This window comes from Nuphar pumila, chromosome 14, assembly GCF_984573655.1.
Source record: "Nuphar pumila chromosome 14, dmNupPumi1.hap1.1, whole genome shotgun sequence".
NCBI classification, from domain to species: domain Eukaryota; kingdom Viridiplantae; phylum Streptophyta; class Magnoliopsida; order Nymphaeales; family Nymphaeaceae; genus Nuphar; species Nuphar pumila.
In genome coordinates, this window is record NC_143262.1 from 52,347,919 (window position 1) to 52,362,088 (window position 14,170).

Genomic DNA, 14,170 nt, shown 5'->3' on the forward strand with positions numbered 1-14,170 from the left:
CGGTCCCTGAGCAACATTTGCCTCTGATAATCTCAGAGGGTCCGTTTCTCCCCATTCAGGCTGCTGATTCTCCAATCATCATTTCAGATTCATCTACCAGTGGCTCAGGCTCGTTAGACTATACGCCGTCGACACCAATGTACGAAGTAGAGGTTCCCTCCGATGAGTCACTCCCTTTCACACCTCGACGCAGGTTTAGGCGCACAGTCAATAAGGGGGAATACCTTCGACAATTCGATCGTCCCAAGAGGGCGGTGATGTTTGCATAATTTTGTTAAATCTTGTAAGGGAGTCTGCGAACTCCCAGTGCGGATAGGTTCTTTTTGTCTTGTACACCAGCATCGCTGGGATTTTGTATATGTAATGACGTGCAAATTTATAAAGTATTCTGTTTTTCTTAATAGTCTTGGTGCATTCTGACTCGTACTTTTTGTTTATTGTTAAGGATGGCGCGACAACCGAGCGAGGATCCGATTGGAGATGGGCTTGAGCGCAGGGGATTCATTATAGATTCCCTCAATGCGTTAGCAGATGCAATCCGAAGTCAGGGTACTGCGCAGCGGGAGCAGGCTCCTCCTTCGGAGCAGAGGGTTACCTTTGAGAAATTCTTGAAGTTGGATCCTCCGACTTTCTCCAGTGGTGTAGACCCCGACGCAGCGGAGTACCGGGTCAGCGAGATAGAGCGAGTTTTTGAGGTCCTTTCAGTCCCCAATGAGAAGAAGACTTTGTTCGGGTCTTTTCGACTGAAGGATGAAGCGCGTATTTGGTGGGACACCACTAGAAAGATGTGATTCCTAAGTTTAGGTGTAGTGCCTTGGGAGACTTTCAAGAAGGCATTTCTCGATAACTATTTTCCCCCACATGTGAGGGAGAAAAAAAAGATTGAGTTCTTAGAGCTTTGTCAAGGCAACCTAACCTTGAGCGAGTACGTGGTGAAATTTCAGCAGTTGGAGCGTCACTGCCCCAACCTGTTTGAAGATAAGCGTGAGCGTGCACAGAAGATCATTAGAGGTCTGAAGGAAGGGCTCAGACCTAAGGTTCTCATCAATATGCCTGCAACCTTCTCTGTGGCTATAGAAATAGCCGCCTTTCTCAATAAGGACTGGGAGCGTACAAGGAACACTCAACCCAAGAAGCCACCTGCGGCAGGTGTCGATCGGAGGAAGGTTCAACCCCGTACTCAATTTAAGCAACCGTTCTTACCTGTCAAGATCGAAGAAAGTAAGCAACTGGTTTTGCCCGTTAAGATTGAGGAGGCAAAGCAGTCGGGCCCTCCAACCAAGAGGCAGCGAAACCAGTATCATCCACTGCCACACAGCTCCCAAAGGTACCTGCATAAGGTGTGGCAGATCGCATGTTGGTCAGCCATGTCCCCGCGAGACAGGTGGCTGTTTATATTGTGGCATGATAGGGCACTATATCCGAGATTGTCGCAAGAAAGCGACAGACGACTTTAGGTAGGCCAGTAGTGCACCCTAACTTCCCCAATTGCAGCAACAGACACCGCAATTGATGCAATCAGAGCAACCATAAACTAGTGGTGCAAAGAAAGCACCAGAACGAGTCTATGCTGCCATCGTGGAGCAATTGATGAAGGGAGATCTCGTGCAAGGTATGATTATAGTTGTTGATCGCGTAACTTTTGTTCTTTTTTATTGTGGTGCCAATCATACGTTTATATCTACAAGTTTTGCTGCATAATTGCGATTATCCGTGTCTTGGTTAAACTCTACCTTAGACGTATACAATCTCATTGGGAAAAGTACGGTTTGTGCCACCTACTTGCCAGAATTAGACATGATTGTTGCAGAGCAACACTTACCTGCTTGTGTTATTTTACTCGAGATATCTGAGTTCGACGTTGTCTTGGGCATGAATTGGTTGCACAAGTACCATGCCAAGGTTTTGTGTTGCAAAGGCAGAATTGTTTTGTCTCCTCCAGGAATTCCAAAGGTGGAATTTCGGATTCCGCGGTGGATACGCGAGACCAAAATGATTTCAACGCTTAAGGCACAAAGTTTCCTACGAAAGAGATGTTCTGCTTTTCTAGTAAGTCTTATGCAATCTGTTAAGGCACCAACTTCCCTTGGCGAGTTGGATGTGGTATGTGACTACCCAGACATTTTTCCCCAGGAGTTGCCTGGTCTTCCTCCGCCTCGAGAGGTGGAGTTTTGTATTGATCTATTGCCTGGTACTGCACCTATCTCGAAGGCTCCATATCGTATGGCACCAGCGGAACTCGAGGAGCTCAAGAAGCAACTTCAGAAGCTTACGATTCAGGGGTTCATTCGCCCTAGTGTGTCACCTTGGAGAGCTCTTGTCTTATTTGTCAAGAAGAAGGATGGGTCCTTGCGGTTGTCCATCGATTATCAGTTGCTCAACCAGGTTACTATCAAGAATAAATATCCGCTACCACGTATTGAAGATCTATTTGACCAACTGCAGAAAGCTAGGGTCTTCTCAAAGATCGATCTTAGATCCGGATATCATCAGCTCCGAATCAAGGAGGGCGATGTTTCAAAAATGACTTTTCGTACTCGGTACGAGCATTATGAGTTCACTGTTATGCCTTTTGGACTCACTTATGCCCCCAACGACTTTTATGGACCTTATGAATAGGGTGTTCAGACCTTTCTTGGACACTTTTGTGATTGTGTTCATTGACGACATCCTGGTGTACTCGGAGAGTTGGGAGCAACATCGGGAGCATATGAGCATTGTCTTAGAAACCTTGTGAAGGGAGCACTTGTTTGCCAAGTACTCCAAATGTGAGTTTTGGCTCAAGGAAGTGATGTTTCTGGGGCACGTCATTTCGAAGAAAGGGGTGTTCGTAGATCCTGCGAAGGTTGATGCTGTGTTGAACTGACAACAACCGAAAAATATGCGCGCCATTCGAAGTTTTCTTGGGTTAGTTGAGTATTACCGGAGGTTTATCCAAGATTTCTCCAAGATTGCTCAACCTATGACCAAGTTGTTCAAGAAGGAGACCAAGTTCGTTTGGGACGATAGTTGCGAGACAAGTTTTCGGTCCTTGAAGGAGCAACTTACTACTGCTCCTATCTTGGCCTTGCCTTCTGGTCAAGAAGGATTGGTGATTTATACTAATGCCTTAGGTACGGGCCTCAGTGGTGTCCTTATGCAAAATGGTCGGGTGATTGCGTATGCCTCTCGTCAGCTAAAACCGCACGAGAAAAATTATCCGACTCATGATTTAGAATTAGCTGTCGTAGCCTTTGCATTGAAAATATGGCGACATTACCTATATGGTGTGCAGTTCAAGGCTTTCACTAACCATCAGAGCCTCAAATACCTTTTCTCTCAAAAGGAGCTAAATATGCGTCAACGACGATGACTCGAATTTCTTAAGGACTACGATTTCTCTCTCTCCTACCATCCGGAAAAGGCGAATATTGTGGCAGATGCTCTCAGCCACAAGTCTTCAGGGGCCTTGGTCAACACGTTAGCTGTTTTTTGGAGGATGATCGAGGCCTTTGTCTCGTGGAAACCTTTCGTTTCCTTTGCAGGTTCGTTATGTCTGTCTAATCTCGTGGTTCAATCGATTTTGTCCGCCAGGATTATTGCCAGACAGAGGGATGATCGACTCTACGAAAGGCTGAAAGCAAAAGCAACTAAGAATGATACTCCTTTTCGTCTGAGGGAAGATGGTAGTATTTGGTTCAAAAACCATCTTTGGGTCCCTAGTGACCCTGTTTTGAAGAAAGAGATCTTGACCGAAGCACATGGGTCTAGGTATACCATCCATCCAGGTGGTACAAAAATGTTCAAGGATTTGAAGCGGAATTACTGGTGGAGTGACATGAAGTGGGAGGTAGCGGAGTTTGTTTCCAGATGTTTGACTAGCCAGTAGGTCAAGATCGAGCACCAACGGCCAGGTGGGGTCATGCAGCAGATCAAGATCCCGCTATGGAAGTGGAAAGATATTACTATGGATTTCATTGTCGGTCTACCGAGGATCAGGAGAAATCACGACGCGATTTGGGTGATTGTGGACCGACTCACCAAATCAGTGCATTTTTTGCCTTATCATTTAGATCAGTCGGTGGACAACCTAGCGGATTTGTATATCTGCGAGATCATACGATTGCATGGTGTGTCCGTCTCTATTATATCCGATCGTGATCCAAGGTTCACCTCGAGATTTTGGGGACAACTTCAGCAAGCTTTGGGCACCAAGCTAAAGTTTAGCATTGCCTTTCATCCTCAGACTGATGGACAATCTGAGCACACGATCGAGACTCTAGAAGACATGCTGCGAGCCTGTATGATAGACTGGAAAGGGGAATGGGATTCCCACGGCAGTTTAGCAGAATTTGCGTATAACAATAGCTTCCACACCAGTATCGGCATGGCTCCTTACAAAGCCTTGTATGGAAGGCCTTGTCGAGCACCAGTGTACTGGGATGAGGTGGGTGAGCGAAGGCTTGATTCACCCATCGTGCTTCAGCACAATACGCAGCAGATACATCGAATTCAGGAACAATTTCACACAGCGTAGAGTTGACAGAAGAGTTATGGTGATTGTCGTCGTCGCAAACTTTCTTTCGTTGTTGAAGATATGGTGTTTGTTAAAGTATCTTCGACAAAGAGTGTTTTTCGATTCGGGAAGAAGGGAAAGTTAAGTCCAAGATATGTTGGGCCTTTTAAGATTTTGGGACGGGTTGGTGAGGCAACCTATTGTGTGGTGTTACCTCTTCAATATGCACAGATTCACAACGTTTTTCATGTGTCCATGCTGAGGAAGTATGTCCATGATCCATCTCACATCATTTGTTTTGACGACGTTGATATTCACAATGACCTGACCTTCGAGGAAAAGCCGATAGAGATTGTTGATCGTCGTGAGCGAGTGACGAGATCAAGGATGATAACTTTTGTTAATGTTCGATGGCAACACCATGGCATTGAGGAATGTACTTGAGAACCTGAGGCTGATATCAGGGAGCGATACCGTGAATTGTATTTCTAGTTTGATCGCAATAAAATTTCAAGGATGAACTTCTTTTAAGGTGGGAAGGATGTAAAGTTCAAAAAAAAATGATGATGACGTTGACACGTGTCAGACATACGCTAGGCGCGTGTCAGACACGTGCCTCGGCTAGCCAACTGGTCCGGATCCAAGCCCCAGTTGCCTCAGATCTGGCTGCCCCAGATCCGCGCCCTCAGCTGACCCAGATCCGAGCTCGAGTCGGACCCGGATCCGAGCCTGAGCAGCACTCGGATCCAAGCCCTCGCCCGGATCGGGCTTCTCGAAGAATGGAGAAGCCCGTGCCTTATAAAAAGGCACAGGTGCCTTGGGCGAGGGGCTAATGCCCTCGCCCATTCTCTCTCATCACTATGTTCCCCACCACCCTCCTCTCGCTTTTCGTGGCCGTGGTTGCCGGCGAGGGACGTCGTCGACCACCTCTCACCTCTCATGTCTGCGGTTGCCGGTGAGCGATGCCGCCGACCTCCTCTTGTTGCTTGTGGTCGTGGCTGCCAGCGAGCGACGCTAACTATCACCTATTTTTCCCTTGTTGCGTGGGTGCCAGCAACCCACCACCGTCCTTTTTTATTTCGGTCGACACCTCCAGCGTCTCCACGCCTTTGTCTATCTGCATCCGCCGGCGACACCGGGATCATCGCCGATGGACTCCCTGGTAAGACCCTCCTCCTTTCTCTCTCGTCTGTCATGTCGACAGGGGAGCTTCGCCCCCCTGTTTCCCTGTGTTTTCGGCAGGGGGCGGAGCCCCCTGCCATTGCTGTTCTGACAGGGAGCTTCGTCCCCCTGTCCCTCGTTGTCCAGCAGGGGGCGGAGCCCCTTGCCATTGCTGTTTTGACAAGGGGCTCCGACCCCCTGTCCCTTGTTTTCCGGTAGAGAGCGGAGCCCCCTGCCATCGATGTTTTAACAGGGGGCTCCGTCCCCCCTATCCCTCGCTTTTCGGTAGGAGGCGGAGCCCCTTGCCATCGCTGTTGCTGTTTTGACAGGGGACTCTGTCCCCTTGTCTTTCATTTTTTGGCAAGGGGCAGAGCCCCCTGCCATTGTTGTTTTGACAGGGGCTTCATCCCCCTGTCTCTCATTTTTTTTCGACAAGAGGCAGAGCCCCTGCCATTGTTGTTGTTTCAACAGGGGGCTTCACCCCCCTGTCCCTCATTTTCCGGCAAGGGGTCCGACAGGGGGCAGAGCCCCTTGCCACAGTTGTTTCGACAGGGGGTTCTGCCCCTTGTCCCTTGTTTTCCGGTAATGGGCGGAGCCCGTTGCCCCTGTTATTTCGATAGGGGGCGGAGCCCCTTGCCACTATTGTTTAGACATAGAGCTTCGTCCCCCTGTCCCTCATTTTTCGGCAAGGGGCAGAGCCCCTGCCATCTGCCTGGCCGACAGGGAGCGGAGCCCCTGCCACCTGCTTTGTTGTTCGAGAGGGACTATTTTCCTGTCCCTCTTTTGTAGCTAGACATTTTCCTCATCTTTGTTCTTGCACGCTAACTCTTAACGCTTGCAGGTTGCACGACGGAGCGCACACGTGTCTCATGGCCTAAGACCGTTCATAAATACTCTCGCAGACGTTAGGGAGACCGCAACCTCCCAGGGTAGGGGAAAGTTGCGTGGAAGGACTTTTGAATGAACAAAACTAAAACTAAAGAAAAGATAATCAAACAAGAGGACAATTATATACATATACACATAAGTTATATATGTATGTTCTTTTTAACTCAAGGACGCGGTTTCACGATCCTTGTCTTCTTTATCTTTTCAGTACTTTACTTTCTATTGCCGGCACGCTTTATTTGCCTAGGCTTTACTTTCTGTCTTTTAATTTAAGGACACGGTTTCGTGATCCTTGTCCTGACACTCTATTTTTTGTCTTTTAATTCAAGGACGCAGTTTCGCTATCCTTGTCCTGACACTTTACTTTATCCTTTAATTCAAGGATGCGGTTTTGCGATCCTTATCCTGTTTACGTTTCTGCACTTTATTTTTGTTGCTCCGCGCTCTATGCGCCTTGGCCTTGTGTTTGACCTGCTTGTTGTTTATACTTTTATTGCTTTACTTCTTGCCTGCATTATATAAATTGCGATCATGCTATTGTTCTATTTCGCAGGTATCTTTAGAGATTGCTGGCAGTTTTTGAGCTTGTTTTGAGTGCTTCCTTGTGGTTCGTGGCTATCAGCCTGGCCGCATCTCTTGGCAATAATATGTGATGCTACGATGAGTAGCACAAGGTGGATAGGCCTCATGGTGTGCAAGAAAGCATAATTGTGGACATTGCATTGAATGATAATCATGCGCCTTCACAGACAAGATGCTCGAGTGGGTCGAATCGATCAGAGCATGTAGAGCAAGGCAATAATGAAGAAAAACTCCTCATCGTGTTTTTTTGGGATGGTGCATCAAGAAAGAAGATGGATGGTACAAAACCTCCGATGGACATGCCATTAATGGCTATTACGGGCAAAGGTCTGATCTCCTCAGTCATCGGAGTTAGGGGAAATGGCATTACCATAAGTATCCTAGGTGGTAGTCGCCCGATACTTCTGCAGAAGTTGGATGCATCATTGGGCCCTGTTTTGCCTTTGGGAACTTACTCTCTTGGCCACTGGTCGTTCCCTTAGGAGCGGATCCAGTTAGTCCTTCGAGGTATGATAAAAGACATAGCATAATGAACCCCCGAATGAATTTTGACTATTTCTACGTTTTATACATTATGTGTATCCACAATTATCAGATAATAATCAGAACATAATATGGCATGCTCACAATTGTTCTTCGTTCTTGCTTTTGACTGTCTGTTTTACCTTGCCACTAGTTTGCTACTTGCGATAGCTAGAAGGTATGCATGATAAGTCTTGCTGCGATTGCTTACAGTTGAAATGTTATCACTGTAATACTAGCTTGCTTGAGCTCATGATGATATGCTGGTTGGTTTTGCTATTCACCTGTTTATTGCATGTTGTATCAGTTTCTATCTGCTTAGATTTGAGCATGCATTAGCTTAGATGCTGTTCATTTTATTCTTTCTGCGCACCTACCAATTTTCAGGACTGACCCCATTTTTTATGGGTGTAGGTGACAGGTAGGCTCTCCTGACAGACGACGGTGCAATGCTATATGATCCAAGCTTCACCTCTCTCGGTGTTCTGGTTGCTTCTCTTTTGGAGGTTTTTGTACTTATGTTGATAAGGATGGATGACTCCTGTTTTGTACAAACTAAACCCGTTTGTAGATAAAATCTTTTCTATCTTTTGTTAATTGCTTAGCTCAGTTAGAGAATAGGTTTTATTGGGTTCTTTGCTAACCTGCTCAAAAGAATTGACTTACAATTGGTATCCTTAAAAATATTTGCTGCAAACTCTGACTTTCAAAGGAAAATATTATGTAAATCTTCGTTTTCCAAGTCGAATTGGGGCGTTACAACTTGAGTGACCAGGTCCCACTTACCCAATTCAATAAGCCTGGACCCACTTTAGTGAGACCAGTTTTTGCATGAAAATTGTGGGCTTTTTCAACTTTGAGAAATGGATTTTATTAACCTTTTTTTTTGAAGTTTTTTATTTTTTGAGGGACATTAATCTTTTCCAAAAGCCCTAATAAAAGGTTGTGAAGGGCAAAACTTGGACTCAGATTTGGATTTAAATTTGAAATCTGCACCTTATATTTTTTATTTCCAAAGATTATTCATCATGGAAGAAGCCACAGAGAAAAGCTCAGTGTTCACTTCAAACATTTAGGTCCCACAACAAACGTCAAGATCATCCATGTATGCTTCAGTCATGTGTAAAGGGGTGTGTGTGTTTATGATGGACAGAAAAGGACAACCTGAAACACTGAAAGTCAATGCTGGGTTTTTTTCAGGATTTAGATCCTAAAGATATAAATCATATATTCCTAGTTATAATCTGAACCCAGGGGCCGCACAAGTGACCAACGCATGACGCATCATTTTGTTTTCCCTTGTACATATTCTCTTTTATTGTTCAAGAATTCCATAAACAAAGTACTATCTCACTTTACAAATCATATTCATAGATTCCACAAGTGATACAAAATACGTGTAGAATTCAAAACTTTGCCTACGTTAGTCCAATCAAGAAGTCTGCTCTAATGCCAACGGCAGCTCTAACCTCTCATCACCTCTTTGTATCTTTAATACCACCCTATCCCCAACACTGTAGTCATCGTCCAAAACTTTGGACAACTCCGCTTTACTTTTGACCTGTCAAAATACCAGCAAATTCTTAAAGATGGTTTTCTATTTCAGAAGTGTGTATAAACATGAGAGAGAGAGAGAGAGATGACATACACGATGGTTGTCAACACCGATGACAATGTCTCCAAGGATCAAGTTACCAGCAAATCCTCTCCTGGTTGGTAGCAATCCTGCCTTTGCAGCAAGACTATTTTCAGGGACCTACAACATTTGCAGAACAATAGGCCCATGTGACAGGGAGTCTTAATTGTGAATGGACCTATAATCGGCTTATTCTTGATGGTTAAGCATGGATACCTAGCAATCCATAATGCTAGGAAAAGTATTGTCTTCTTGAATTTAGTACTAAATTATCACAATCAAATTGGAAATTCCCTCAACTCAGGAAATGTTGGTAACCATTTTTGCTAGCCTGGAAAGATGGCACCAGATTGCTTTGGATTAAATACAGGCTGAGGGCCATAAGGCGGTTATTGCCAATTCGCAGTTCAACAAAAGGCCTTTAACAAATCCCCACGCTCTTCATGGTGATGAACAAACTCATTTCTAAGGAAAGAGAATTCCTAGGTTTCAGTCACAAAATACAATTATTCTTAAACCTCATGGTAACTCATTGGTAGCCTCATAAGACATGACCCAAGCTGTTCAAGTCTTCGGCAATAGACTTGAACTGGACCACCAAAATCCTTCAAATTTCCTACATTCAGCAATTCCCTACTCAGACTTGAATGGAGATGGCCTGAAACCCGAGACAAGTTGTCATGACTTGACACTTTCCCAGCACCCACAAACGACAGCCCTAAGTATGTCACACAGTGACATGAACTTCAAGTGCTTACCTGCAGAACAAGGGCGCCATTTCGAACGTTCAACTGATTTGCAACTAGATCTGGAGCTATCTCCACATTCAAACCTGCCCGAATAACCTGCATATGAGGAGATAGTAACACATAACACAGATTTGTGGTGTATCTTCCAAAAACCAAAGTTCCGAGCAACTTATGCCACATATCACTAATATCTTGAAAATATCATGGTTTTAAAATATTACTAATTTTGAAACTATTGCATTTTATTGTGATACTAACACAAAAAAAGTTTCTCTGGTGTTTCTTATATCATTATTGTATTTCTTTTATGAAAAGGTACCTCCCTAGGGATGCGAGTCACTTAATAGGCCCACCTCCCTATAAAGTAAACCCCGGGTACTCCACCAACCCCCATGCCTTAGGGGGGACTGGCCAGAGAAAGCAGTGGGATACAATATAGAAGCGATGGGGTTTGATTCAGCATCCTCTTCATCTTGAGTGTCTTCACACACACCCTGCTAGCCAGGTGTGTGCAACCCACGTCTTTTATATTAAAACATATGCTAATGTTATTCCAATATTTTCTGGAGAAAACCAAAATTTCCAAAATACCACAAACTTTTTTCTTCGCTATGATTTCCCTTTCAGATAGTTCTTTGGGGCATATGGGAATTAAGGAACAAGATCATTTTTAAGATTCAAATAAGCTGCGGAATATGATGGCTGTGAATTTACTGAACATGGCCAGAGAGCATATTCGGACCATCCCCATAGGAATCGCCACCATGTTTCACTTATCTGGACTTATGCTGGACGCTGCATCCCCCACCCCATGACTAGATCAAGGTATCTGTTTACAGATTGGTGCCTCACAAAGTGGAAGGCTGATTCTGCTATTTGTGATTACAAAGGATGCTTCACCTCAGTTGGTTGCTTCTCTTGACAAAAGCAGGACCCAAATCATGAATGGACATGGCGGTTTGATGTTATCAAAGACATTAATCCCAACAACCAGCTCGCCATAGAGTCATCCAGGTCGGATATGATAAAAGGTATGCATGATGCCTTGGAAGGGAGGGGACATGTGGCACAGACTGAAGCCAGTTTGGTTAGGAAACTGACAGTTTTCGTAGTGATATGCAACTGGTTGCCCAAATTGAATAATTATGTTGCTAGGAATTTAGCTAAGTTAGGCTCTTGGGGTTAGATCAGGTCTGGAAAGATAAACCACCATACTGATCTCCTTATTTCGATGTGTTGATGATGTAATTTGCTTGTGTTTACTTTTCTGATAGGGATCTGCCTAACCCCAGCTTGATTGTCCAAAAGAAAAAAAGAACTGAAGGAAAACTGAAAAAGTGAGACCCAAACCCAGCTCCTGTATATGATATTATAAAGAGAAAACAAGTTGCCAAGTATCAAGAACCACAAGAAGTTGAAGTTACTTGTCAAATAACTCACTTTGCCAAATTGAATCAGCTGTGGAACAATCTTAAGTACTGTTGAAGATGGAATTGCAAAGCCTACACCAGCTGAAGTACCTGTAGTATATGATGGTCCTTAGTCAAAGCAAAGACTTGGAACTAGAATGTCAATGTTGCAAAACCACACAAACATACACATGGATGTATTGATCATGCTTGGGAAAAAGTGCATTTCAAGAATTAGATCTACAGTTTTTTCTTTTCCCCAATACCCCCCAGCTATAAGGAAGTTCTTATCAGCAATTACTTGATGATAGTTGTTGCTTGCAGGTTCCTGTGCCCAATATACTTTCATCCTTTTTCGCCCGTAGAATGGGGAAATACCCAACTTGGCAGTTATTGTCACAACATTTTAACGGCAATAACTTAGGTGATGCTGAAAGAATAACTGATCTACAATTGCATTATAAAGCATAGTCACAGATATCGGCTATATTTTCAAAATATCCTGATATTACCGCTCTATTTTCAACAAACGATATTATAGGTAAAATATCGTGATATTTTGAAAATATCACCAATTTGATAATATCGCCTTAAATATGTTTTTCTTCTTTATTTTGCATTTTTTACTTATGTCATTTATTATATATGTATTTTATTATCTAAACGTGATATTTTATTTCTTAATTTTGTTGTTTTTATATATTTTTCATTTTTTAAGCCTCGAGATTTTCTAGAGACTTTTCCGAGATTTAACACCAAACCTACAATATTGCAAGAAATAGCTTCACCGAGATATAGCCGATACCGATATTTGTGACCATGTTATAAAGTTACATAAACAAAAAACATGCCATGACATGATCCTAGCAACATCAAGCAAGATTTTGTGTGACAGATAACAAGCTCGCTATGAGACACTTATCATTAGGTTTAAGATGGTAAAGAAAGGCATTCATTATCTCTTCATCCATGGAGGCCACCAGCTTCAGAAAGCCTATATTGATGCATTAATCTGGTTAACCTGACCTTAATTTGTTGTCTACCATGAGATCATGAAAGGTCTAGATACTCATTTGATATTTTGACCTTTAGAGTCAATGATCCATTTGTGATAGATGATGTAACGACCCCAATCCATACCCTTTGAAAATGCGGAATATTTTTTTTCTATGCGGAAACCTTCCCAGAGATCTGGGGTCCTCACAGTTCCACTTTCCATTGGATAGCCCAACCACCACGAACGAAGTTGCAATCTTCATCCATAACAATCAACTAAAACTCTTTTATTAATGAGTAAGAAAAAATTTCAAAGACAAGGTTTTATTCAACTGAAAATAAAGCGACAACTGGCAAGAAGTAAGAAGAATTTAAGAAAGAGCTACTATGTCCTCTGCTGAAGCTGACAAGCCCAAGTATGACTCTCATCCATCCCCAGTAGCCAGTCCAGCTTCACTGTTCACCATGTCCTGTGAAAAACCAACAAAGTAGGGTGTCAGAACCGAAATTCTGAGCACAACTACTTTTAAAGAAACCAGGTGAGATGAAGAACATGGATAAGATTTCATGCAGTGATTTGAGTGAGTGCAGATGTAAAATTTACAACATTCAAATATCCATACCTACCAACAATTACATATGCTCACCAATCAAGAACAGTAAATCAGTACCATATATCAAGAACTAAATTTCCAAACCTTGCAGCATGATTTCAATAAGTAAATCATAGGCTACCACCACATCATGTCATGATATCAAGAATGATTCAAACATGCATGATCTAATGCATAAAAGAAAAATGCATGATTATGTGCAATGCATGATTTCTTCTGTTATCTTTTATTTAAGTTTCATCTTTCCATATGCATGCTCTATTAAATGCACCAATCTTTAAGTTCCTCTTTTTAATTACCGTGGCCCGCGGATACACCAAACGGGTACAATCCCCGAGGTCAAGTAGGTTCCCAGGGTAGCTTAACACACAATTTGTATTTTATTACTGGGTTCCAACTTAGCCCTCGACCGAATTACCTTCAGAACATTAGACCTCCACATCTAATGTCGGGGACACAAGACCCCACGCCCACAAGTGTCACTTCCTTGGTACCATAAACAACAGTTGTATCAAATACACCACTCCCGGGTAAAGTGGCGGACTCTCCCTAAAACCGTGGCCAGGAGAAAGAACCTCAATATCGGGTTCAGGGGACCAAAATACAGCACACAGAGTTTTTGTATCCTCACAGTCTCCCCAAGACCGGATATCCAAGATTCTCATACTTCATATGAGATATCCCAGAATGTATATTACACTGTTCTTATTCATTATATTTTATTAAAGTTTATTCTTTAAGTTCGCAACACCATATGCAAAAGTAAAGTGAAAACCCGCATCCTCCCTTGCGGGGACCCATTCGGGACTCCAGCCCGTATAAACCACTAGAACAGTGTAGTAATGTGCCAAACCATCTTATGTGGTTCAAGTGATGCAATTAAAAACATATGTGAAAGAAAACCAAACCCACGGCTCTCCAGGCCGATAATGGTCCATTTAGGCCATCGGTGCATCACATAACAAAACCAAAATAGTGTTTCATTTATAACACCAAGCCAAGTACCAAAAAGCATATATATTCATGCAAATATAAACCCAAACATATGCATGTCATAATTCATTCATATGCATTTTCAATATATGTGTGTTACCTACATCACATATGGGTATTAACCA

General features: G+C 43.3%; 2 protein-coding genes across 2 annotated transcripts in view; one reads left to right on the top strand and one right to left on the bottom strand.

Moving 5' to 3' along the window:
• Window positions 1-4,576: 4,576 nt before the first annotated feature.
• On the top strand, window positions 4,577-4,939 carry LOC149816818 (uncharacterized). Its single transcript, XM_089986970.1, has one exon. It carries the CDS (start codon window positions 4,577-4,579, stop codon window positions 4,937-4,939), a length of 363 nt encoding a protein of 120 aa, XP_089843096.1.
• Window positions 4,940-8,935: 3,996 nt separating this feature from the next.
• Window positions 8,936-14,170, bottom strand: part of LOC149816819 (protease Do-like 8, chloroplastic) — a 94,968-nt gene continuing 89,733 nt past the window's right edge. Inside the window, exons 10-13 of the mRNA XM_089988180.1 lie at window positions 11,474-11,553; window positions 10,043-10,129; window positions 9,297-9,404; window positions 8,936-9,209 (exon numbers count right to left, since the gene is read on the bottom strand). Of these exons, the coding sequence (XP_089844306.1) occupies window positions 9,081-9,209; window positions 9,297-9,404; window positions 10,043-10,129; window positions 11,474-11,553 (404 nt within the window). The 3' untranslated portion in view covers window positions 8,936-9,080. The remainder of the gene's footprint in view (window positions 9,210-9,296; window positions 9,405-10,042; window positions 10,130-11,473; window positions 11,554-14,170) is intronic.